This window comes from Grampus griseus (assembly GCF_964374135.1).
Source record: "Grampus griseus genome assembly, chromosome: 9".
NCBI lineage: Eukaryota > Metazoa > Chordata > Mammalia > Artiodactyla > Delphinidae > Grampus > Grampus griseus.
Window position 1 is genome coordinate 45,796,875 of NC_139003.1, and position 23,541 is coordinate 45,820,415.

The 23,541-nt window shown below is 34.5% G+C and overlaps 1 protein-coding gene across 1 annotated transcript in view; it reads right to left on the reverse strand.

Moving 5' to 3' along the window:
- Window positions 1–3,761: 3,761 nt before the first annotated feature.
- ZNRF2 (zinc and ring finger 2) overlaps window positions 3,762–23,541 on the reverse strand; it is a gene marked incomplete at its 5' end in the record, with an annotated part of 98,500 nt that continues 78,720 nt past the window's right edge. Inside the window, 3 exons of the mRNA XM_082661780.1 lie at window positions 3,762–5,155; window positions 8,271–8,350; window positions 16,154–16,259. Coding sequence (XP_082517906.1) covers window positions 8,293–8,350; window positions 16,154–16,259 — 164 coding nt within the window. The 3' untranslated portion in view covers window positions 3,762–5,155; window positions 8,271–8,292. The remainder of the gene's footprint in view (window positions 5,156–8,270; window positions 8,351–16,153; window positions 16,260–23,541) is intronic.

The following is a 23,541-nucleotide window of genomic DNA, read 5'->3' on the forward strand; positions in this document are numbered from 1 at the left end:
AGGGTGGATATGATAAACTTCCTTGAAAACATTCTTCTCTTATTTTCTACTTCTAAATAATGGGATAATTTGGCAAGATCATTTTGAAGTCTTATTTATTAAAATATCAATAATGAATTGTTCCATTTTAGTTTAGAACATACTAATACAAGTTGTTCCTAACACATTTTCTATATTTCTTGTGATTGATGATTTTGATACCTTATTTAACAGGAAAGTATTTTCTAATAGAGGAAATTATAAAGTATTACAGAAGAGTTGAGGAAACCACGAACAGAGCAGTAGAGGTAAATATCTATCATTACCATGATTTTCAAATAAGGAAACTCATATAGTCATTGGAAAGCAATAAAATGTTAAGGGACTGCTATAATAAAGATCAATATCATCATCCAGTTCCAAAATCTCTTTTGTATCTCTCTATAGGGTCTGCTAACTGTATTACACGCACACAGATGCTCAAAATGCTTCTGACTAATAATGAAAGCTTTTCAAGATGCTGGCACCAGATTCACTGGTAACAGGATTCTGATAGAACTCTAAGTTTATAAATATAAATCATCAGTATTTATCAATCTCAGCATACCAAATCAAAAAGGAAGCCATGAGAATTTAGTAATAGAAGAAATTAATCACTTCTGATTCTAAGACTCGGGGTCCTGAAAGGTGCCTCACAGTCCAGGGCAGAGTTAAGAAGCACAAGGCTGGTTAACAGATACTATAATATCACTTTCTAAAATTTCATTTATTTCTGGGATGTGAGTTTATGCCATGCCACTCCTTGCCTCTCTATAAACAAGCAACCAACAATCTATCTTATTATTAGCTATTGGTCTAAAATTAATGATGGCTTAAATATCTGAAAATATGCCAACTCCTCTAAGTATAGTAATGTTGCATTTTCGATAAAACTCAACATTAACGTATCTGGTTTTCATTGATGCCTTTTACTTCCCATAGAGAATCAGATAACTTAAAAGACAAGGTATTTCCCATTCATATAATACAGGAATTCTGTGATTTGAAAAGAACATCCAGTTTCTTAGCTTAAGCACAGCATTCACAGAATATGGTATTCGAAGTATTGTCTGGGTAAATTATTACCAAAAAAATTTTACCAGCTGTTCCTGAATAAGGATCACTACTAGGAGCATACCAAGTAGCAATTTCCTGTAAAGAAAACAAGTAACAATTTAGTTTCAGAATGAAAAGATCTGGGTAGAGAAGGAAAGTGGACAATAACACAGATAATGTAACTACCATAATGTTCCTCACAGTATGTTGTAGCAAAGAAAAAGATCAGAAGCTACATACTTCAGAAACAAAGGGGAATGGGCCAAAGACAAAATATTGGCATGCTAGAATATTTTTTACCTTAGAAAATATCTAAGAAAGAACAAGGGACACTTCACATTTAACCACTCACTGTCAATATGTTCTGAGTTTACCTCAGGATAAATCAAAATGCAAGAAAATGGCCCAAATGAATTAGAAAACTTCCTGCAACTAACAAACTGTTCTCATATTTAAAGCAATATTTACCTCTATGTAGTTTTATAAAATTCCTAATAATCTGATTTATATGGAAACTTTCTTTTTGAAAACATAAGGACTGGATATTAATATCAACATATAATGTGGATGTCAATCAGATGGTAAGTTCAATTATTCTTTAATTTTAAAAAAGAGTTTCATGCTTTGTTCAAATGTAGCTTATTGTTAGAAAATTTCCCTTCTTTAACTCTCTTTTAGTAAATAAAATTAGGTAATATTTACATTAAATTTACAGTCTTTTTTCATTTAAAGGAATATCCCTGTGACTTGCTATAATATGTTAAACAATTGCTCTTAAACTTCACTAAACCCAAATTTAGCAAGCGAACTAAGCTCTGAAAAGAAAATCTGGTATTTTCATTAACTCATTTAAACTGGAATCTTTTTGAAATACATATTCCAAGTATGCTCCTCAGGCATTCTGGGGCTACATTCTAGTAGACTGTTTAGTAGGTGAAAACTGAAATAACTGTATAACATTTAAAAAAAATAGAAGACTTGCACTAAGAAACTAAAACCTACCCAGTACCCAACAGTTAACAACATGACTTTTTTTAGTTGTTTTGGCTACCACAAAATAATGAGTTACGGAAACCATTATTTATATTTCAATCAGACACTGCTCTTAAAACACAATCTATATCTGATTTATAACCAGATCTGAAAAACACAGATTAAGACTATTCTTAGTTTATTTCTCTGGGAAAGAGCCAAAAGAAGACAATAATTGTACTCATATACATTCTTACACTCTCTTACACATTTAGGGGGGAAAAAGTCAGATCACCGTAAGATGAGTCAAAATTGGCAATAAACCCATTATGAAGAAAAGAGCGGCACTGAAGTGAAATTTCAGAACACATTGCTTTCTATATACCCAACTGTGATCTTATTTGAAAACAAGTATTTACAAAGATTCTAGAAAACTATAACCAATTTGATAACTAGGGTTTCATTCTTTATTTTATCTCCATAATATTCAGTTGTCAGTAGTTTCAGCTACACGCTTAAACATGTAACGTGATTTTATGTCCTACTTACACTATGCAGTGTCTGTATATAAATTTACAAATATTATAAGTGACATTATGTACAATATTACTTATAATATTTTCCAGATTAGCAATTTTGACTTTAAATAAAAACTGGAGGATCTGGGCTTTAAAAAAATTTCAATTTCTAAATTCTTCTTTTTAGGAAGTCACTGATGGAGACTGAATTTAAAGTAAAAAAAAAAAAGGCTACCTTTTGTAAATTTTAACAAAAAAGGGATCACTATAAACAGATTTAAGTAGATACTGTTCTAGACAAATAATCAAGTAGCACTTGACACTGACAAACACTGAACTTTCTCTTAAACCACAGGAGCTTCTACTGTAGGAGCTGCAGCACAGAACCTTACGACAAACAAAGGCTAAGTGAATACGATTGTGAGAGTATGGTACAGGATAAAGAAGGAAAAGGGAATTTAGGCCAATAAACTTTAAAAGTCAATGAGTAAATTATATCAGAAAATCAACTTCCAAGAGAATATCAATAGTTAACTACCACAGCTATAGTAAATCTTTTCCTTTAAGAATGGAAGACAACAAAATAATTCTTACCATAACAATATACCAGTAGAAAAAAAACTATTCACATTCTAAGAGGTTTTTCTTGTGTGTGTGAGAGAGAGAAAGAGGGAGAGAAAGCTTACAAAATTGAAAATGTGAACTAAAGTGTATTCATATTAAGATTTCGTGATAACAGAAAAAATTTAAGGAAAGAATATTTTCTCTGAGGGAAGAATATTTTCCATAACTGGTTAAAAAAAGCACCTATGAAACTGTGCTGTCAGCTGTCACAATGGAGGTTTTGGACTCTTCTATCAACTGCAGCATAACAAAAGACATTTCACAGTAAAACTTTAGGGAAAACATTACCTGGTTTAGAATCACACTGAAAGCAATGAAAAACTCTTAATTGTTTATAATATACATATTTTTCTGGGTAGCAGCAGTTGCTCCTGTACGTGCCCTTTTAAAATATATGAAACAGAAGCAATAGAGTAGAAAAAAAATTGAGAAGAATAGCAGCAATAAACAGAAAAGCAAACAAATACATTAGAGTCAAGAAAGCTTAAAATAAGGAAACAGTACTGTGTAACTCTCAATTATACTGAGTAAAGTGCACTGCTTAAATTGTTCACTGATAATATTTTCCCTATGTTGAAAACATGAAATCTATTTATTGGTATTTTTGATATAAAAAAAAAAAGACATTCACTGTTGCAGCCCTGATAGCTCTCCTCCAGTATTTTTTAACCATTCACATGTATTTTGTGGGAATATTTATTCACATAATTTTGCTTAATACATTTCTTTCTAAACAAGACTGAATTTAAAAGTCTCTGTAACATTTTCAATTACAGTAATAACACATTAATAAATTATAAATTAACAAAATCTTCATATTTGCTTTAAAAAATCATTTATCAAATGCTAAACCCCAGATTACCTGGAAAATTAAAGATGCAAATTGCTATAAATCTGGCATCCCAATTAAATTCTGATTTTTAAAAGTATATAAAAATGTCCCTCAAATTATTCCAAGTTCCACTCAAGAAAATTTTATTTTACCCTTTTCATAAGTTATTAAGTTTACAACCTGCTAAATATTTTACCCAAATGTAGGAAAACTGCATGGAGATGCAAAGCACAATAAAATAATTACATGAAAAGAACAAAAATACCCGTTAAAACAAAGTTACTGTAGCTGGAAGCACTTAAAATTGGTAATTAGTATTTTTTTTAAGTTGCATAGCTGCAAAATGATTCATTGCTGATTAACTGTTGAGCAGTTTTATTTAAAAAGGAAACAACATATTTAATAAACTGCAATTCTGTAGATAATCCAAATTTAATTAATTAAAATGTAATTATGTAACTTGATTTTTTTACTCTTTGGAATGCATTCTGATAATTTTAAACCTTTAATTTAAAGTATTAACATACTTTAGCTTTCCTATGTAGAAGTCTATTTTCCACTCTTGGGGGAAAAAAAAAATCAAAGAACTTGAGATCACAGTCTACATTCAGAGAATGTTTTACTGCTTGATTACATTTCTTGGTTTCACATTCAAGACTTTAATTTTTAAGAAGTAAATTACGTGGTCTTCAATTTAAGAATAGATGAATGCAGGAACATCATATTGGGGAAAATAAAGGGACCCCAAACTAAAAACCAAAACAAATTAAAAACAACTAGTTGTGCAGCTCTAGAGAACTTAATAAAAAGTAAATCAACTTTTAAATCAGTTAACTTTGGTGTCTGAATATAAAATGTTCATCAGTATTACCTATGTAGATGACTATTAAGGGATGTGCAGCATTTTCAAAATCCCTGTGTGTCCTTTATTCATGTTTGGTACACTGAGTTCTGTGACAATTGTCCTCTCCTCAGCAGGATTTTTTTTTCCTGTATGATTGTCCATCTCTGCATTACTGAGTCTCACAGAACGTAGATTTCTGGCTGAGTGTGCCTGCATTTTTGTTTTTGCTTTTCCAGAGATAAATCTTCGTATCCTCTCAGTTTTTCAAGCATCTTGAAAAGACAAGGAAACCTGTGTAAAAGTGGATACATTTAGTTTAAGCAATGGTCCATGATAGTAATACAAATCAAAATACAACATCCATTTCCCCATGAACACTGCTTTAGACTGTAAATTTTCATACACTTACTTAGTATTTTAAAAACTGATAAAATTTGTTTTCTGCAAAAGAACAAACCAAGGACACAGAAGGACCAATTAAATCTTAAAATAGTTACAAAAAATAGCCACTAAGTAACAGTCGTTCCCCCTCCACAATAAAGACTACACCAGACTACAGAAAACAAACACACACAATTAACTAAGCCCTCTCCAAGTAACGAAAAACCTCGAATTACAAATAGTGAACAATTTCCTAACTAATCAAGACCTTAGATATTCATGTATCTCTGTTTTGGGCTGGCTACTAAATTAGTATGCTGAAGAGTATCAGAAGTGCTACTTACATGCTGCCTTAAAAAAAAAAAGTTTTAACAACACTGAATCCTCTTCAAACCTACACATTTTCTTTTTACATTTTTACTGGAGTATAATTGCTTTACAATGTTGTGTTAGCTTCTGCTGTACAGCAAAGTGAATCAGCTATATGTATACATATATCCCCATATCCCCTCCCTCTTGAGCCTCCCTCCCACCCAAACCCATACACTTTTAATCTAGGACAGCAAAAGGGATAGGAAGAATTTATCATTTGACAAATAAGGGTAGTCAGAACAAAAGCAAAAATGTGAACGAGGTGAAATATTCCATGTCTTCACATTCTCAGAAATGACTCTTCAAGACCCATAGAGAAAGATTCCACTGGTTCACATTTCTGAGGGCAGCTGCCACCAAACTCAGGTTCCACAATGAAAAAAAAAATGAATAAGAAGATAACATTGATATATAGGGTAAGGAAAGTGAAATACTGTTTAAAACCAACAGACATGCATATTGACCATGAGATGAGGTGCATGTTCCACATATCCCATAACCTCATTGTGACACTAAAAGAAAAATTTAGCTGATTAGACCATGTAATAAAATATTTTATATCATAAAATTCCATTTTCACACAAAAAAGTTTACTGACTAAAAAGATTTTATCTATGGGTGAAAGATTTAGACACATTATTTTGATATGTGGAATACTAAGATAAAAATTTCATTTTATTAGCATTGTGGTACGCGGGCCTCTCACTGTTGTGGCCTCTCCCGTTGCGGAGCACAGGCTCTGGACGCGCAGTCTCAGCGCCATGGCTCATGGGTCTAGCCGCTCCGCGGCATGTGGGATCTCCCCGGACCAGGGCACTAACCCGCGTCCCCTGCATCGGCAGGCAGACTCTCAACCACTGCGCCACCAGGGAAGCCCATAGCATTGGTTTTTAGTACTTAAAAAGCTTCTAAAATTTTAGCTATAGCTTTACTTTATTGGCCCAGATGTAAGGTGACCCTGAAGACATTCCAAAGCATCCTCCTCTTCAAAAAACACTTTACACAGTAAAATAAAAACATACATACATGCATGTATCCTCAAAATACCACTCCATCACCACACTTTTCTTATACAGCAACCTAATCCCAATTCATACCTCAAATGTGTCAAGGTATGATCTGAATCATCTCACAGTAAAAGGTTCAAAAGCTGATACAGTTTACCCAGGCCTTCACATTTCACAGGCATAACCCTAATGTTATTAAGACAGAGGTCTCTCTCAATGTTGCAGCTCTTATTTCAGTTGCTATAGCTGCTATTAAGTTATCTCAAATATATTTTGTCAATATTCTAATCTGCTGCTATTAAATGACCCTCATTAAGAGGGAACAGAATTCCTTGAATGTGTTTATTATCTCAACACCTCAAATGTAAGACCAGGAGTTATTGAAATAAAAGGAAATGGGGGAACAGCACAGGACTAGATCTCAGGTATTATCTGCTCTAGTTTCCTGCCTCCGGTCTTAGACATTGAGAAAAGATTGTTGTCTGTGACTATCTTGAGTCTCTGAACACAGAGGTTCTAACTCCTTCCAAAACAATTCCAAGATTGGCTAAAATATTCTGCCTTCATATAAAACACAATGTTTTATATCATTTTTCAAATGATAAAGATAAAAAGCTTTTCATATACATGAAGATGGCAATTAAGTTAACTATTTTTTCAAAGCTAAATGATGGAATATGAAAAATAGCAATACTCAAGTGAGGTTTTCATTTCAATCTGCTAAACATTTTCAAAAAATGCAGAATCATGAATAAGCTACATCAATAGTGGAAAACAAATTCTGTATCTGGTTTAAAATTCAATTCAATTTTTTTTTTTGTCTACTGTATAGGTAGGATACAAAAGTGAAAGATTAAATTGAACGAATGAATACAAATGCAACTTTCTCAAGAAACTGTTCCTACCTAATAATAGCAAAATAGCAAAGAACACAATCTTTTGATTCAATTCCCAGCTCTACTAAGGAACTAGCTATGTGACCTTGACAAGTCAAGTTTCTTATCCTCTCTAAAACTTAATCTCCTCATCATCTGCATAATGGGAGTAGTTAAGAGTACCGAGCTCAAAGGGTTGTTATACCAATTAGATGAGTTATAAATAGATGTAAAATGCTTAGACCAATCCCTGGCACATAATAATGCAATATAAATGCTAACTAATTATTACGATTAGAATTATATTATATTGCATTACCTAAAAACATACCTGGGAAGTTATGGTTAAGAGTATGGAATTTGATTCTATTGCTAACTACATGTCCTTGGACTGTTGGTGCAACGTGCTTCTTAATGTCATAGAACTTAATTACTCTGACCCTCAGGTTTCTCATTGGTAAAATGGGGTCATGATATTTACTTCATGGGGTTTTTTAAAGTCTTAAACTAAAATTAAATAAGCTAAAGTGTTTTAAAGTACCAAAAATGTAGAGTTTACTTAATATATGACTCTCTTCAGGAAATCAAGAAAGTTGTTTTTATGTATCTTTTTATGTGAGTTTTCTACACAGTAGCCTAATACAATGTCTGGAACACATATACACACACACACACCTTAATTAATAAATGAGTGAATAAAAACGGTGGTTGAGAATGTATAACTCAGGTAACAGTTTAAAAAGCAATTAAAACAGAAAATGGGAGAATTACCTATAAAACAGGAAGCTGATGCTTAATCTGAAGGGTGCTCAGGGCAAGATCTATTTACTTCAAACCATTCATCTATGCAGCTAGAAAAGAAAAAAAACCAGAAAAACTGAAACACTTATGTTTAATTATTTATATCATAACAGTCTTAATAAAAATGCTTACTTCTTGACATTAATATATCTCTATGGAAAAAAAATTCAATATTTTTAATGACATATTTGGCATATAGAAATAAAAGATAAGAATATGTTTATTACATTCTGATTATTCTAAGCAGTTGGGAAATGAATCTTTGCAAAATTATACTATGAAGTACTTTAAAGTTTAAACAGAACAACCATTCCCAAAAGAGAACCTAAAGAACTACCACTTTACCAATATTCAAAATTAAAGGACAAATCTGGACAGATATTTCTCTCTTCAAACTAGTTGTTCATTTATGCAAATGTTAACCAGTTTATGCCATACATAGATCAAGCTTTTAAGCTTTAATTCTTGACAATACTGCATTACATTTTAAAAGACCATATTTATGTGATGTGAGTATTGAAAACTTAATTTAATTCTATCCCTTCCTTCCTGCAATACATATATATATACAAATAAATATACCATCATCCATTTGTATTTATAAACTATTGCATGATTTTATAGGAAGTTAAATATTAGGGTGCATATATAATTATCACTGTAGATCTGCACTGTCCAGTGCAGTAAGCCACAAGCCACATGTGGCTATTTAAATTTAAATTAATTAAAATTAAATAAAAGAAAAATGCACTGCCTCAGTCACACTAGCCACATTTCAAGTGCTCAGCAGCCACATGGCTAGCGGCTACTCTATTAGACAGCACAGATATGTAACATTTCCATCCCTGAAGAAACTTCTAATGATAAACTCAAGGCCTTAAGAAGGTTAAGTAACTTGCTCAACAGCTAGGAAGTTACCCAAGCGGATTTTAAACTGTTCAACATTCTCACTGTTGACACATTGCAAATTTGCATATGCCACAAAGCTAGAAGGCTTGGCTAATACGTTGAAGGGTAAAATTAATATTTATCCAACCTCATATCCTGACAGTTGGTTTGATAGGTAAAAATGATGGATAAATTTAAAAGGAAAGAAGGTAAAAGATCTCAACCATATGACATTCTTTCAATATCTAAAACAATTTCTGTTGTTCTTTTGCTGTCTAAATAAACATGCCCAATTTGGCTTATGACACTTTTTTCATTCGGCCTGCTCTCTATTCGACTCACCTGGCTCTAGACGTCCTCTGGTCTATCAGAATACCTCTTACAACAAAGTACTGAGAAATGAACAAAATACTCCAGATGTGTTAACAATTCCCAATACATCTGAATAGTACACCTCTGTGATCTAAAATGGGTACTTCTTATTTTACAATCATATGATTTCAGCTCATCTAGACAAAGAAACCATTTAAAATCCCAGGTCCTTCTTACATAAATTGCTATCAACCCACGTTATTTAAAATATTATATTCCTCTCTCCAAAATCCAGCAGAAAATCACTCTCCTGATTTTGGTGCTTTACTTCCTTCGGCATTTTCTTACTCTAAAACTATATATATGAGTATTCCAAAACAACGTATAGTACTGTTTCCATGTTTTAAATTTTATTTGAATACTACTATAAGGTATGCTTTTTTCTAGTGGCTTTTTTTCAGTCAATTTGAGGTTCGCAACTGTTAATAAATAAGGCTCTAGTTTTTACATTTTCACTGTGTATAATGTTCCATCGTATAAGCACACTGCAATTTATGTATCCATTCTTTTACCAATGGACACTTTCAGTGATGCTATGAACATTCTTATACATCTCTTAGCCAGTACTACTCAAGGGGTGGTACACACAGTGCTAATCCTTGAGCTATTTGTTACCAGTCCTCTAAACACACTGTTCTGATTGACTTTTTTTTTTTAAGCACTGCACAGCTTTCTTAATGAAGACAGCACTGTATTGATTTATTTTCTGGTAGAAGCTCCTTGATCTCACCCTGTACCTGCACACTAAGTAGTAGTAGCAGCACTGTCCTGGAGCACAAGATCAAAAATCCCTCCAGAGCATACCTAGGAGTGGAATTACTGAGTTGTAGGATATGTACAGCAGACTCATTTGTATGCTTACTGGACACTTGCGGCTTTTTGTGAACTGGCTGTCAACAACTTTTGCCTATTTTGATTTGTCTTTTCCTTACAGACTTGTAAGACGTTATTATCCAGATATTTCAGCTGTAACATAATATACACATTTTTGATGAACCTTGCTTTCTACAAAACTATTCACTAAAAATAACAGGGTTTATGAGAGAAAAAAAACAGGTTAAAGGCAGACCACTCAAATAATACAACCCTGTAATCGGAACAAAGCTGTGTTCCTTCCAAACAAATAAAATACCTCTGTAAATATAGGATTTCTTTTAAAAGGGTGAGGTTAGCTTGATATAAAGAGGATTAAGGAAGGACTGATACTGTTTGAGTTACGGAGACAAAAGCCAAAGCACAACATTTGAGAACTATGAAGTAAACAGGCACTTCCAAAATAAATCCCAGAGCCTAACTGAATTGGGTGTGAGACTACTTGGTGAATGGGCATCCTTAAAGTTACCTGTATTCTTCCATGGCTTGCTTCCATATTTGCTCTTATTTGATGGAGCAAAGCATTAATGTGCTGAAAAATATTATATATGAACCAGTATGATGTGATTATACTGTCGCCCTTCTATACCATTTACCAACTACAATGAGCTAACTGCATTACAGAAAGTTGCTGAAGGAGAGTACTGTTTCAGACAGCAAAACTTTGTTGTTATGAAAACACTCTGAGGTCTAGTTTTTAACTTTTTCACAGTATCATGATGCAAAAAAAGTTTTAAATTTTAACGTAGTCAAATTCATCAACTTGTCTTCTAACTTTTTATGGGGAGGTTATCTTAGCCCCCCAAATAATTCCTTACCATGAGGTTAAGAACGTCTCTCTATATTCTTTCCGACACTTTAGATTTTAGTTTCCACAGGCAGTTAATTTGGAATTCTTATTTCAAATGTAAAATAGGATTCAATTATTTTTTCATATCAATAACAGTACTTTTTCATAGCAATAACATATCAATCGATCCCAATGCCATTCACTGAATAGTTCATTCTTATGAACTAACTGGGAAACTAATTTTTCCATTTATTCATGTCAAACAAACCTTACATAGCACCTATTATGTGCCAGAACTTTCTAAAAATAACTCATTTAAAACCTCAGAAGAGGGACTTCCCTGGTGGTCCAGTGGTAAAGAATCTGCCTTTCGGGCTTCCCTGGTGGTGCAGTGGTTGAGAGCCTGCCTGCCGATGCAGGGGACACGGGTTTGTGCCCCGGTCTGGGAAGATCCCACATGCTGCGGAGCGGCTGGGCCCGTGAGCCATGGCTGCTGAGCCTGCGCGTCTGGAGCCTGTGCTCCTCAATGGGAGAGGCCACAACAGTGAGAGGCCCGCGTACCGCAAAAAAAAAAAAAAAAAAGAATCTGCCTTTCAATGCAGGGGACACAGGTTCGATCCCTGGTCAGGGAATTAAGATCCCACATGCTGCAGGGCAACTAAGCCCGCGCACCGCAACTACTGAGCCCGCATGCCTCACTACAGAGCCTGCGTGCGGCAAACTACAGAGCCTATGTGCTCTGGAGTCCACATGCTACAACCAGAGAGAGAAAACCTGCACACCACAACCAGAGAGAAGACTGCACACCACAACGAAGAACCCGTGCCCCGCAACGAAAGATCCCACATGCCGCAACTAAGGCCCGATGCAGCCAAAAATAAATAAATAAATGATGATAATTAAAAAAACCTCAGAACAACTCTATGAAGTTGGTACTATTGCCTCATTTTACAGATTAAGGCAGAGAAAAATTAAGTAACTTGACCAAGATGACACAGTGAATTAACAGAGGGGCTGGAATTCAAACCTTAGGAATCCTGACTCCCAACAGTCCATGCTCTTAAACCTCCATGTTATGCTGTCTCTCCATATATGCATGAGTGTTTATGGACTCTATTCTTTCCCACTTACCCACCTATATCCTTTCCACACCATCTTAATTAATAGTCCTATAGTGAATTTGTACAGGACAAGCTCCCTGTCCCTAGGATTGCTTTCTTCTTTATGAGTGTCTCGACTATTCTTGGCCCTTTGTTCTTTTATCTGTATATATTTAAGAATCAACTTGTCAAGTTACATGAAAAAATTAGTTGAGATTTGACTGGAATAGCATTAACTACATAGATTTGGGGTGAAGTGACATCTCTATGACATTGAGTTTTCCTAGCCACAAAAAGGTACCTGTATTTATTTTAAACCTTCTATAATATCTTTCAATAAAGTTTTAAAGTCTTGAATATCTTAAGATTTATTCTCAACATACTTTATTCCTGTTGTAGTTTCTGTTGCTGTTAATGTTTTTAATCTAAAAAAAAGTTATATATATTTTTTGTACTGGGATATGAATGCAGCTGTTTTTCATATGTTGAGCTCATATCTGGCAACCCAGCTAAATTCTTATTAATTTTAATATATTATCTAATATTCTTTGCTTTTGATTTTAAATTATTAATAATATAGAATTTATTAATCTGGTCCTCTTCCTCTGTTAATGTGGTAACTTATATACATAAATTTTCTAATCATATATTTCTTTGCATTCGTAACATAAATCCAATTGGGTTGAAAGGCATTACTTTCGATCTATATTGATGAATTTGGTTTGCTAGTATGTTTTTGCATTTTGCATTTATATTCATAAATGAGAGTTCCTTTTAATTTTCTTTCTTATCCTGTCCTTGTCTGATTTGGGTTATCAAGTTTATACTATTCTCATAAAGTAAGTGGGAGAACCTTCTATCATCTTCTACTTTTGGGGGGAATTTACAACTGTTAACATGGTGTTCTTTGGATATCTGATAAATTTGCAGTCCAACTGTCATCATGGGCCTGTTTTTAGGTTTTTGGTTTGGTTTTTTAAAAACTATTTGTGGTTTTTCAGGGTTAGTCTTAATAACTACTTATAGTTATTAGTCTATTCAGGTTTCCTATTTTTGTGTCATTTTGGACAATATTATATTTTTAAGGAAACTGCCTGTTTTGTTTAAATTTTTTACTTGAAAAGTATAAAATTTTTCACAGAATTTTCCAATCGTTTTTAATTTCTGCCATATCTAGAGTTATGTGTTCCTTTTCATTCCTATACTGTTTATTTTTTCCTTCTAGAGACAATCTTGCCAGAGGCTAATCTATTTTATTATTCTTTTCAAAGAAACAACTTATGACTTTGTCAGTCTCCACTCTAGTGTGTAATTTTTTCATTCAATCTTTCTTCTCTGATCTTTGTTTGCTTTGTGTTTATTCTGTTACCAATTTTCTAATTTCAGTAAGAACTTTGATTATTGATTTTCAGTCTTCTTAAAAATATTTTAAATTAATTAATTAATTTATTTTTGGCTGCAAAGGGTCTTTGTTGCTGCGCACGGGCTTTCTCCAGTTGCAGCAAGCGTGGGCTACTGTTCGTTGCAGTGCGTGGGCTTACTGTGGTGGCTTCTCTTGTTGCGGAGCATGGGCTCTAGGTGCGTAGGCTCAGTAGTTGTGGCGCATGGGCTTTAGCTGCTCCGTGGCATGTGAGCCCCTCCCGGACCAGGGATCAAACCCATGTCCCCTGCATTGGCAGGAGGATTCTTAACCACTGTACCACCAGGGGAGTCCCTTTCAGTCTTTCTTTTAACACAAGCCTTGGTTTTCACTATTATTCAGTTCAGAGTATTTTCTAAGTTCCCTTATGACTTCTTCTTTGATCCCAGAATATTTATCTTTTGTCACTGACATCAAACTGAGCTCAGAGAACAGCTTTCTGTATGGTACCATCGTTTTGTGGTTTGTTAAGACTTGTCTTATGGTCTAGTACATGATCAATTTCTACAATACTTCATACATACTTGAAAAGAAAATGTACTAATTGCCGGGTGCAGACATACACATACATATCCATTAGATCAAATCTGTTAACTGTATTGCTCAATTTTTCTAGGTCTTAACTAATTTTGTGTATGTCTGCTTGACTCAGTGAGAAGTGTGTTGAAATTTCCCATTATCATGATGGATTTGTCAATTTTTTCTGACAGTCCTACGAATATTTTGAGACTGTGTTCTTTGGTACACAAAGAATTGAATTTTATATACTTTTATCATAAAATATTAATAATATTTTCTGCAGTAAAGTTAATTTTGTCCAATATTAATTTAGCTTTGTCAGTTTTACTTTAGTTAATATTTTCCTGGATATAGTTTACTATCCCTTTACATCCATATTTTTCTATATCCCTTACGTTTAAGTGTGTTGCTCATCAACAGCATATCCCAATCTTTTGATTTGTTTTCAACTGGTTACTTTGATCTATTTGGATTTATTATAATTACTGATACTGGATTTATTTTTGCCTCTTTGTTTTGGTACTATTTACTATTTTCTCTATGTTTTCCCCAACCCCCATGCCCTGCTTTTAAATAAAATTCCACATTATTTCTTTTATTGCTTTTAAAGTTATAGTTTTCTATTCTTTTTGTAGGTTACCTTAAATCGTCTTAAATCAAATTTTTCCTGAAACCAAGAACACTTTATGAGAAACCAGATGGGCTCTGGAGTCAAACAGACATGGCTAGAATCTCAGTTCTTCCATTTATTACCAGCTATGCGACCTTGGAGAGATTGCCTATGGTCTCCCAGCTTATTTCCTCAGCTGTACAATGAGATTGTTACAAGGCTTATATACGATAACCTATTCAAGAAGCTATGCACAACACCTTGATCACAGTAAATGCTTAACAAATGGTAGCCTTTGGGATGCAAACAGATATGGGCTTAAGTTTTAGTACTCGCAGGAAAAAGGCCATTTTTTTTTAACATCTTTATTGGAGTATAATTGATTCACAATGGTGTGTCAGCTTCTGCTGTATGACAAAGTGAACCAGCCATACATATATGTGTGTGTGTGTGTATATATATATATATATCTCCCCCCATATCTCCTCCCTCGTGTCTCCCTCCCACTCTCCCTATCCCGCCCCTCTAGGTGGACACAAAGCACCGAGCTGATCTCCCTGTGCTATGTGGCTGCTTCCCACTAGCTATCTAGTTTACATTTGGTAGTGTATATATGTCCATGCCACCCTCTCACTTCGTCCCAGCTTACCCTTCCCCCTCCCCGTGTCCTCAAGTCCATTCTCTACACCTGCGTCTTTATTCCTGTCCTTCCCCTAGGTTCTTCACAACCTTTTTTTAAATTATTTTAGATTCCACATATTTGTGTTAGCATACGGTATTTGTTTTTCTCTTTCTGACTTACTTCACTCTGTATGACAGTCTCTAGGTCCATCCACCTCACTACAAATAACTCAATTTCGTTTCTTTTTATGGCTGGGTAATATTCCATTGTATATATGTGCCACATCTTCCTTATCCATTCATCTGTCAATGGACACTTAGGTTGCTTCCACGTCCTGGTAGTGTAAATAGTGCTGCAATGAACATTGTGGTACATGACTCTTATTGAATTATGGTTTTCTCAGGGTATATGCCCAGTAGTGGGTTTGCTGGGTCGTATGGTAGTTCTATTTTTAGTTTTTTAAGGAACCTCCATACTGTTCTCCATAGTGGCTGTATCAATTTACATTCCCACCAACAGTAAGGCTATTGTTTTTTAAGAAATGGGGAAAGGGAGTTTCAATGAAGAAGAAATCTTTTCAGCCCTAACTACAAAAGTGTGAAACCTGAGAAAGGTCTTTTAGTCTAATATCAATTTGGTTAACATAAAAATAAACTTACCCTTTATGATATATGCATAGACAAGGCAGTCGTGCTATAGTATCTCCCTGCTGCAATTCTTCAAGGCATATTGCACATTCCCCAGCATCTTTACTCAGCACATCCTCTGAGAAAAAAGAAAATGAGTTTAGGACAATAAAACTGAAAGAATTATGTGAATGCTAACTTATGAAGAGTGCTGACTGGCATGTTTTGTCAGAAATACATAAAACTCAGCACCTATATTTGAAATGCTATTCACAAATCAGTGAATAATGTTTACCTTTACTTATGGACAGTGTCTCTCATTTCCATTTAGATTTCATTGAGGCACTGCAGTTAGTAATTAAGAACAGTATGGAATCCTCCAACTTGCAAATAACTTTGCTATAAAACTTTATCAGTAAGTCAGTTATTTGGAATTTGGAATTTATTGTCCTTATGCTACTAATCAATATTAATCTGGTGCCCAAGCTAGTTCAAAAAAGTGTATAGAGTATAACATGGCAGAAAAGACATGAAAATACTATTGTAATTTTAAAAATTCTAAAACAACAAAATTGCATAAGTTAAAGAAATCATCTTTAACACAGGACTTTAAAACAATCTGCTTAATTCAAGAAAATACAAAGGTAAATCAAAGCTTTTGTGTAGATTCTGAAAGGGATTTTTGGAAACTTGAGGATTTCAGGCATTAGGCTCAACATTAATCCTTTTTTTTTCTTTTTAACATTAAATTTCCCAATTTTAATAACTGTACTATATTTAGGTCTTAACCCTTTCCCATGACAATGCCAAGTCTACTCCAGGCAGCAATTACACTAACTTGCAGGGTATTTTAATCACTTTGTTTAAAATATTCCTATGGTGAAACCCTTTATAAAGCAAAAATTCCTTTCGGGGGAAAGAAAAAAAAAAGGTTCTCTCAATTTATGTTTTATACTGAAATTTTAATTTAAATTACATTTTATTAACGTTAAATTTTAATTTTACAAGGATCTTGCCTAAAATAGAGTATATTAGCCGGACATACTTTGTGACTTTTTTTTTTTCTTTTTCTGTACGCGGGCCTCTCACTGCTGTGGCCCCCCCTGCCGCGGAGCACAGGCTCCAGACGCGCAGGCCCAGCAGCCACGGCCCACGGGCCCAGCCGCTCCAAGGCATGCGGGATCCTCCCGGACCAGGGCACAAAACCGCTTCCCCTGCATCGGCAGGCAGACCCCCAACCACTGCGCCACCAGGGAAGCCCTGTAACTCTTTTTAAATGAGGAATAACTAAAACATGCCATTAAAACTGTTGAAGAGTACACATTCTTAGTAAGTTTGGAGAACAAAAAGCAAAAGCAGGAACATGCAGTATAAATTTATATCACAAATAGATAAATTACTGGTTTTGGAAATAAAACCAAACAAGCTAAAGGGGAAAGGCTGCATTAATCTCTACCTAAGTGCTTAAACACAGAGCAAGGTAGGAAAGTTTCCTAAAATTAAGTACTTATCTGCTAGTCCCATACCTCTTATAAACACCAACAAATTTAATTGTGCACATATCTGTAACAGTTCCTTCTAGAAAAATCCATTCTATAAGTAGTTCCCCCTTTAGTTATTCATTTTGAGATAGCACATTAAGATGAAATACAGACTCTATTTGGTCTACAGAAAGTAAGGTAGCAGCAGATGATTTACCCATAAGGCTAGAGGGGGTAAGAGGGCAACTTCCACAGAAAAAGGAAAGGCCTTAGCAAGAAGGCTTATGCTTTCAGAATCTAGGGAATATGGTTGAAGTAATTTAGCTAACTATTGGGTAGCTCACAAGCTAAAATATCACATCAAAGACTTAACCAGAAGAAGATTTTTGGGCAAGTGGAACTGGGTAAATAGAAAATGATGCCTATTAACACTCCCCTCAAGAGTCCTCTCCCCATTTTTCTTTTCTTGACCCTGGAGGTCCCAACCACAACCCCGACCCCACCTGCAACCCCAAGTCTTTCCTCCTCCTCTTGATCTCCATTTTCCTCTTATTGTTCTGGATAGGTTTCCACAGATACGGAACCAGTTTAATGTAAAGCACCTAACTAGTGTTAAAGTTAATTGGTATATTGGAACCCACAAAATGGAAGTCATCTCAGTGGCTCTGACCACATCCCAAACCTATACCTAAGTCAGCCTAAACTACAGAAAATACCTCACTCTCAAGGAAACCCAACACCAATCACAATCCTCCAACTCAGCTTTAGCTAGCCTACTTTGCCCTAGAAAATAGAACCTGCTTATAAGCCTTATAAGGAAACCCCCAGCCTCCTAGCCAATCATGTCTTGTTTTCACAGTGCCTCTTCTAAGGCCCCATAAAACTCACTCTTGTCCAAAATCCCCTGGGGAGGTGCTTATTAGGCACTGTAGTCCCCCAATCTATGGATTGTTTTTCCCTTGAATAAAGGACATCAAACTTGTTACCAAATTTTTTAGTTTTATTATTTAACATTAGGATGATAGCAATGAAAAAAAGAGGAAAAGATACGAAGGAAACACTAAAAGATCATAGTACAGGTATAATTCCAAATAATATGGAATTTTTTGTGGTGTGTTCTCACCACTTAGATTTTTTTCACCACAAAGATATACCACATCATAACATAAATCTAAGTCGCACAACTAACTTCAAAAAATTAACCATCACTTTTTATCAAGCCTAAGACATCAATAATTATAAGATGCACCATGAGTTTTATATTTCACCAAGAAAAAAATGCTTCCGTTAAACTATGACACAAATCAATTTTAAGACATGTCTCATTTTTCAGAGCTGTTAAAATTTATAAGGTGTGTCTTAGAATTGATGGACTAGGGTATCAAATTTTCTACCTTTTGGAATACAGTAACAATGCATCTAGATTTAAGTATAAAGGAACCAAAAAATCTCTATTAACATAAATTAGATAGACCAGCTTTTAAAAAATAAAAAGTATTGCCACATTTTTGCCATATAAATCTATGTAACAGATTCTCAACACAAAATAAAAACAGGTAGAAATCCACGAAGTAAAAGCTTCTGAATTCATTGTTCACAGAAATGTAAGTGTCTTACACTGCTTTTATGTTGACCTATAACTACCAACTCTCATTTCTTTATCACAATAGGTTTTAAAAATCTTTTGAGTTGGAAAAATTTTAATATCTTAAAAGGCCTTGGTTATTCTGTTTACAAGAAAATTTATTTACAGTACAACAAAGACAAATCCAATCTGCATATATGCAAATTCATGTGCATAAATCTGCATATGTGCAAATCCATATGCATATAATTAGCAGAATATAGGGCTTCCCTGGTGGCGCAGTGGTTGAGAGTCCGCCTGCCGATGCAGGGGACGCGGGTTCGTGCCTCAGTCCGGGAAGATCCCACATGCCGCGGAGAGGCTGGGCCCATGAGCCATGGCCGCTGAGCCTGCACATCCGGAGCCTGTGCTCCGCAACGGGAGAGGCCACAACAGTGAGAGGCCCGCATATGGCAAAAAAATAAAAATAAGAAGAATATAATGATATGCTTTGCAGGTACTAATTAAAAAAAATCTTTTTAGTTTAATCTAGAATGACATATTAATGTCAGTCATTTTAATCAGAAGGTCCTAAAGCCCAAGTAATAAAAAATATGCAGAACTGTATTTTCTATGTTAAGATATATATATATATACACACACATATATATATATGTGTGTGTATATATATACATATACATATATAAGAACATTCCAAACACATTAATTTCAGTGCAGCCCAATATCCAATGTAAACAGTTTCTAATGAAATCATCTCTGCTCAGAAAATTAAAAGTTAACATTAACATATTATAGTCACTGCTCAACTGCATTTTGATAAGCAACTCTGAGTTAAAAGACAGTTCGTTCTCAACAGTTACTGCCCCAAGTAGCAAATGCTTAATTTTCAAATTTGAAAGTCTTATTTCCAATAGAATCTGTCTTTGTATGTTTGAAGGTAGTTTTTATTTTTGAAAAGTTACTATGAAACGTGATTAACTTTTGACTGGAGGTTTTCCAGAGTATGCCCCTCTCCTACCCCATTGTGACACTGTACTTTCTTTCAAAGGGAAATTTTCAGCTTAGTAATGAGATACATACAGAGTTAAATAGGGCCTAGAAATACCACTAAATCCAGGACACTGAAGCATCTTTAAGACAGCTGGGAAAAGGTTATTAAAAGTCTTTAGCTAATCAATTGAAAACATTCATGAAGAAACCATCTCAGGCAATAAGGAGTCAATGTTTTAGGACTAGAATACCTTAAGGGTAGACTACTAACTAGCCAAAATTAATATGAGAAAAGCAGAGAAGGGAACACAAATAGATTTAACTACCATGGTTGGCTAGTATGGAATTCCCGCTCTCCACAAGCACTGATCAGTGGACAGATACTCAAGACTGTGAACAGGAAACTAAACTTGTGTTGCTTTTTCAAAAGTGTTGTTGATGTCCCACCTAACAGCTGGAATCAGTGTATTCCTTATCAGTCTAATTCTTTGATTTATTCACATGGTCTATGCATTGATTTAGAGGTACCGATACAGGAAAAGAAGAATTAAACCTAGAATAGAACAATGATTTTATCAAGAAGTAGGCACCAGAATCACTTGGGTATGTATTCTGCTCAACAGAGAAACAAAACAAAAAAACATATACCTGGGCCCCATCCCTAGAGATTCTGAAATATACCCCTGCTTCAGAAAACAACTGCTATCAAGGAAAGAGCGTGCTGAAGTAGAAAGAGCGTAAGATTTAAAGCTGCAAACGATATTAGTTTGGTACATAACATCCAAAATGTTGGTCACCCTTGAGTTTCCTTTTACTCTTCTTTAATACTAGCACTAATGAAGGTATTCAAAATGTTATAGAGATGAAATTTTAAAGACTCTTGTGTAAAAATTCATGTTATAAAAACACTATACAAAATATCAGTTTTTATCATTATCAGAAAAACCTTTATGGACTTCTTGAAAAACAAAGTTGGTCATTTTTCTCTTTCCTCTTCTCCCCATTCTGGTTATTCTAGTTGCTGCAATTTTATAAAATGTCATAAATAATTCCATGGCCAACAGAAACTTCTATAGGATACTCTTGACCCAGCCATTTCTAGAGACCTATTATAATTGCCAGACTGGTAACAACTCCATACAAACGATACTGCCTAATTAACTTTTAAACGTTTTGGCTTCACTCTATATTTAAAAGTATTATAAATGTCCACTTTGTTACATGCTTTTAGACGTACTTAAGTCTTTTATTAATCCTATGAGGTAACTAAGGTTACCTCCATTTTACAAATAAAGAAACTGAGGCTCAAATAAATTACGTAACTTACCAGAAGTTACTAAACTAGTAAGTTCTAGGGTCAGGATTCAAATTTAGGGTAAGTCTTTGGCCTTTCTACAACTTCATGAATTTTGCTACAAAACAATTTCACTTTAAGAGTATAAATACAGAAGCAAACTGTTTTAGGCAACGTTAGGTTTGAAATATTAAAGGTGAGGATAGCTACCTATTTAGAGGAAGTATGCTTAAGACTGGTCATATGCTTTATCTTCTGGAGTTATTAAACTGCTATAAAAACTGGTATCAGAAATGAGCTCACACTTTACCGCTTACTTCCTTCTATGGAACAGGAAAACAGCCCTGTCCAATAGAACTTTCTATGATGACAGAAATAATCTTTTAACTGTGTTGTCCAAAACAGTAGCTACTAGCCACATACAGCCTGAAAATAGCACTTGAAATGTGTGCAACTGAGAAACTGAATTGTAAATTTAATTTTTGCAAAATGTGAAATCTATATATTTCAATACAGTAGATAAGGAACACACATTTATAAACTAAAAACTTCTGTAAACTGTTATTTTACTTATAGCCTCAAGCTCTTAATTTGCATCACCCAAAGAAATTACTTAAAATTCAAGCAGCCAAATATGCAAAATTAAAATATTTAGCAAGTACAAGCACATATCCATATAGTTATTGCACATCAAGACAACATGAAAAAAAGCAGACAGCCAAAATCCTTTGGGGTGGTAGGGGAGAAAAACAACAAGACCAAATTTGTTAGAGGCAGCCAACAAAACTCCATGCGAAAATTTCATAATCATCACAACCTTATTTTCAGATCAAGCATCCAAAGGTGTATGATCTTTTCAGCAAAATACAATGCCAAGCACTATTATGGATCAGGCATTTTTACCTGAAGACTTATTTTTTGTTCTTGAACCCTCAATGATAGCAGTAGAAAACAAAAGCAGCTGAAATGTGAAATAATCCCTAGAAAAGTCAAGAATTGAAAAAATTCACAACATTAGTAAGAAGCAATTACTCAAAGAATGAAAAATTGCAGCTCACAAGGTTTATTAATAAATACTTTCAGATATAGAGTTATATCTAATGGACTTAAGAGAAGTTAACATTAATATTCTAGATTATAGATCCGTGAGATGTTACTGTACTCAAGTATCATTAAGGGGAGTTAGAAATGATATTTAACAAAGGGAAACAGTCATTTTCACTGTAAGATTAATATATCAATAAAAACATGGGGATAACCTTTACTAAACTGTCTAAAACTCAAAGTTCATGGTCAGGGTCAAATTTCACCCTGTTTGGAAACTTCTTATTCTGGTTCGATGAGAAATTGCGGGCTTCCTCTGCCTAGATGCTACTGACGTTTACTGCATCAATGCTTTCTTTAGGTTAAATATAATTGAGAATTGGCTAAACACATAGCCACTTTTCATTTGCACTGTTAGAAATTTACTTTAAAATTAAGACTATTCTTCAAGAGGAGACAGAAGCTGTGACTCTTCTGATGACTTTTAAGGAAAGATGTGTACTCTTGGGAATATTTTGGAAATTGACATTTGGCACCTTCTCCAAGAAAATATAAGTAAAATAAAATGGAACCCAAAGTACATACTCCAAAAGGTAAAATATACAAAAACAACACTAACTAAAAACTTATAGATTTAGCTTTCTTGGACTTTTTTGTTTCTAACTTGCCTAAAAAAATAGCTCAGGATTAAGTATTTTATAAAACCAGATACTGGGACTTCCCTGGTGGTGCAGTGGTTAAGAATCCGCCTGCCAATGCAGGGAACATGGTTCGATCCCTGGTCCAGGAAGATCCCACATGTCACGGAGCAACTAAGCCCGTGCGTCACAACTACTGAGCCTGCGTTCTAGAGCTGGCGAGCTACACTACTGAGCCCACGCGCCACAACTACTGAAGCCTGCACGCTTAGAGCTGTGCTCCGCAAGGGAAGCCACTGCAATGAGAAGCCCGCGCACAGCAACGAAGACCCAATGCAGCCAAAAATTAATTAATTTTAAAAAAAGGTACCTAATAAGCTGCAAGAAGT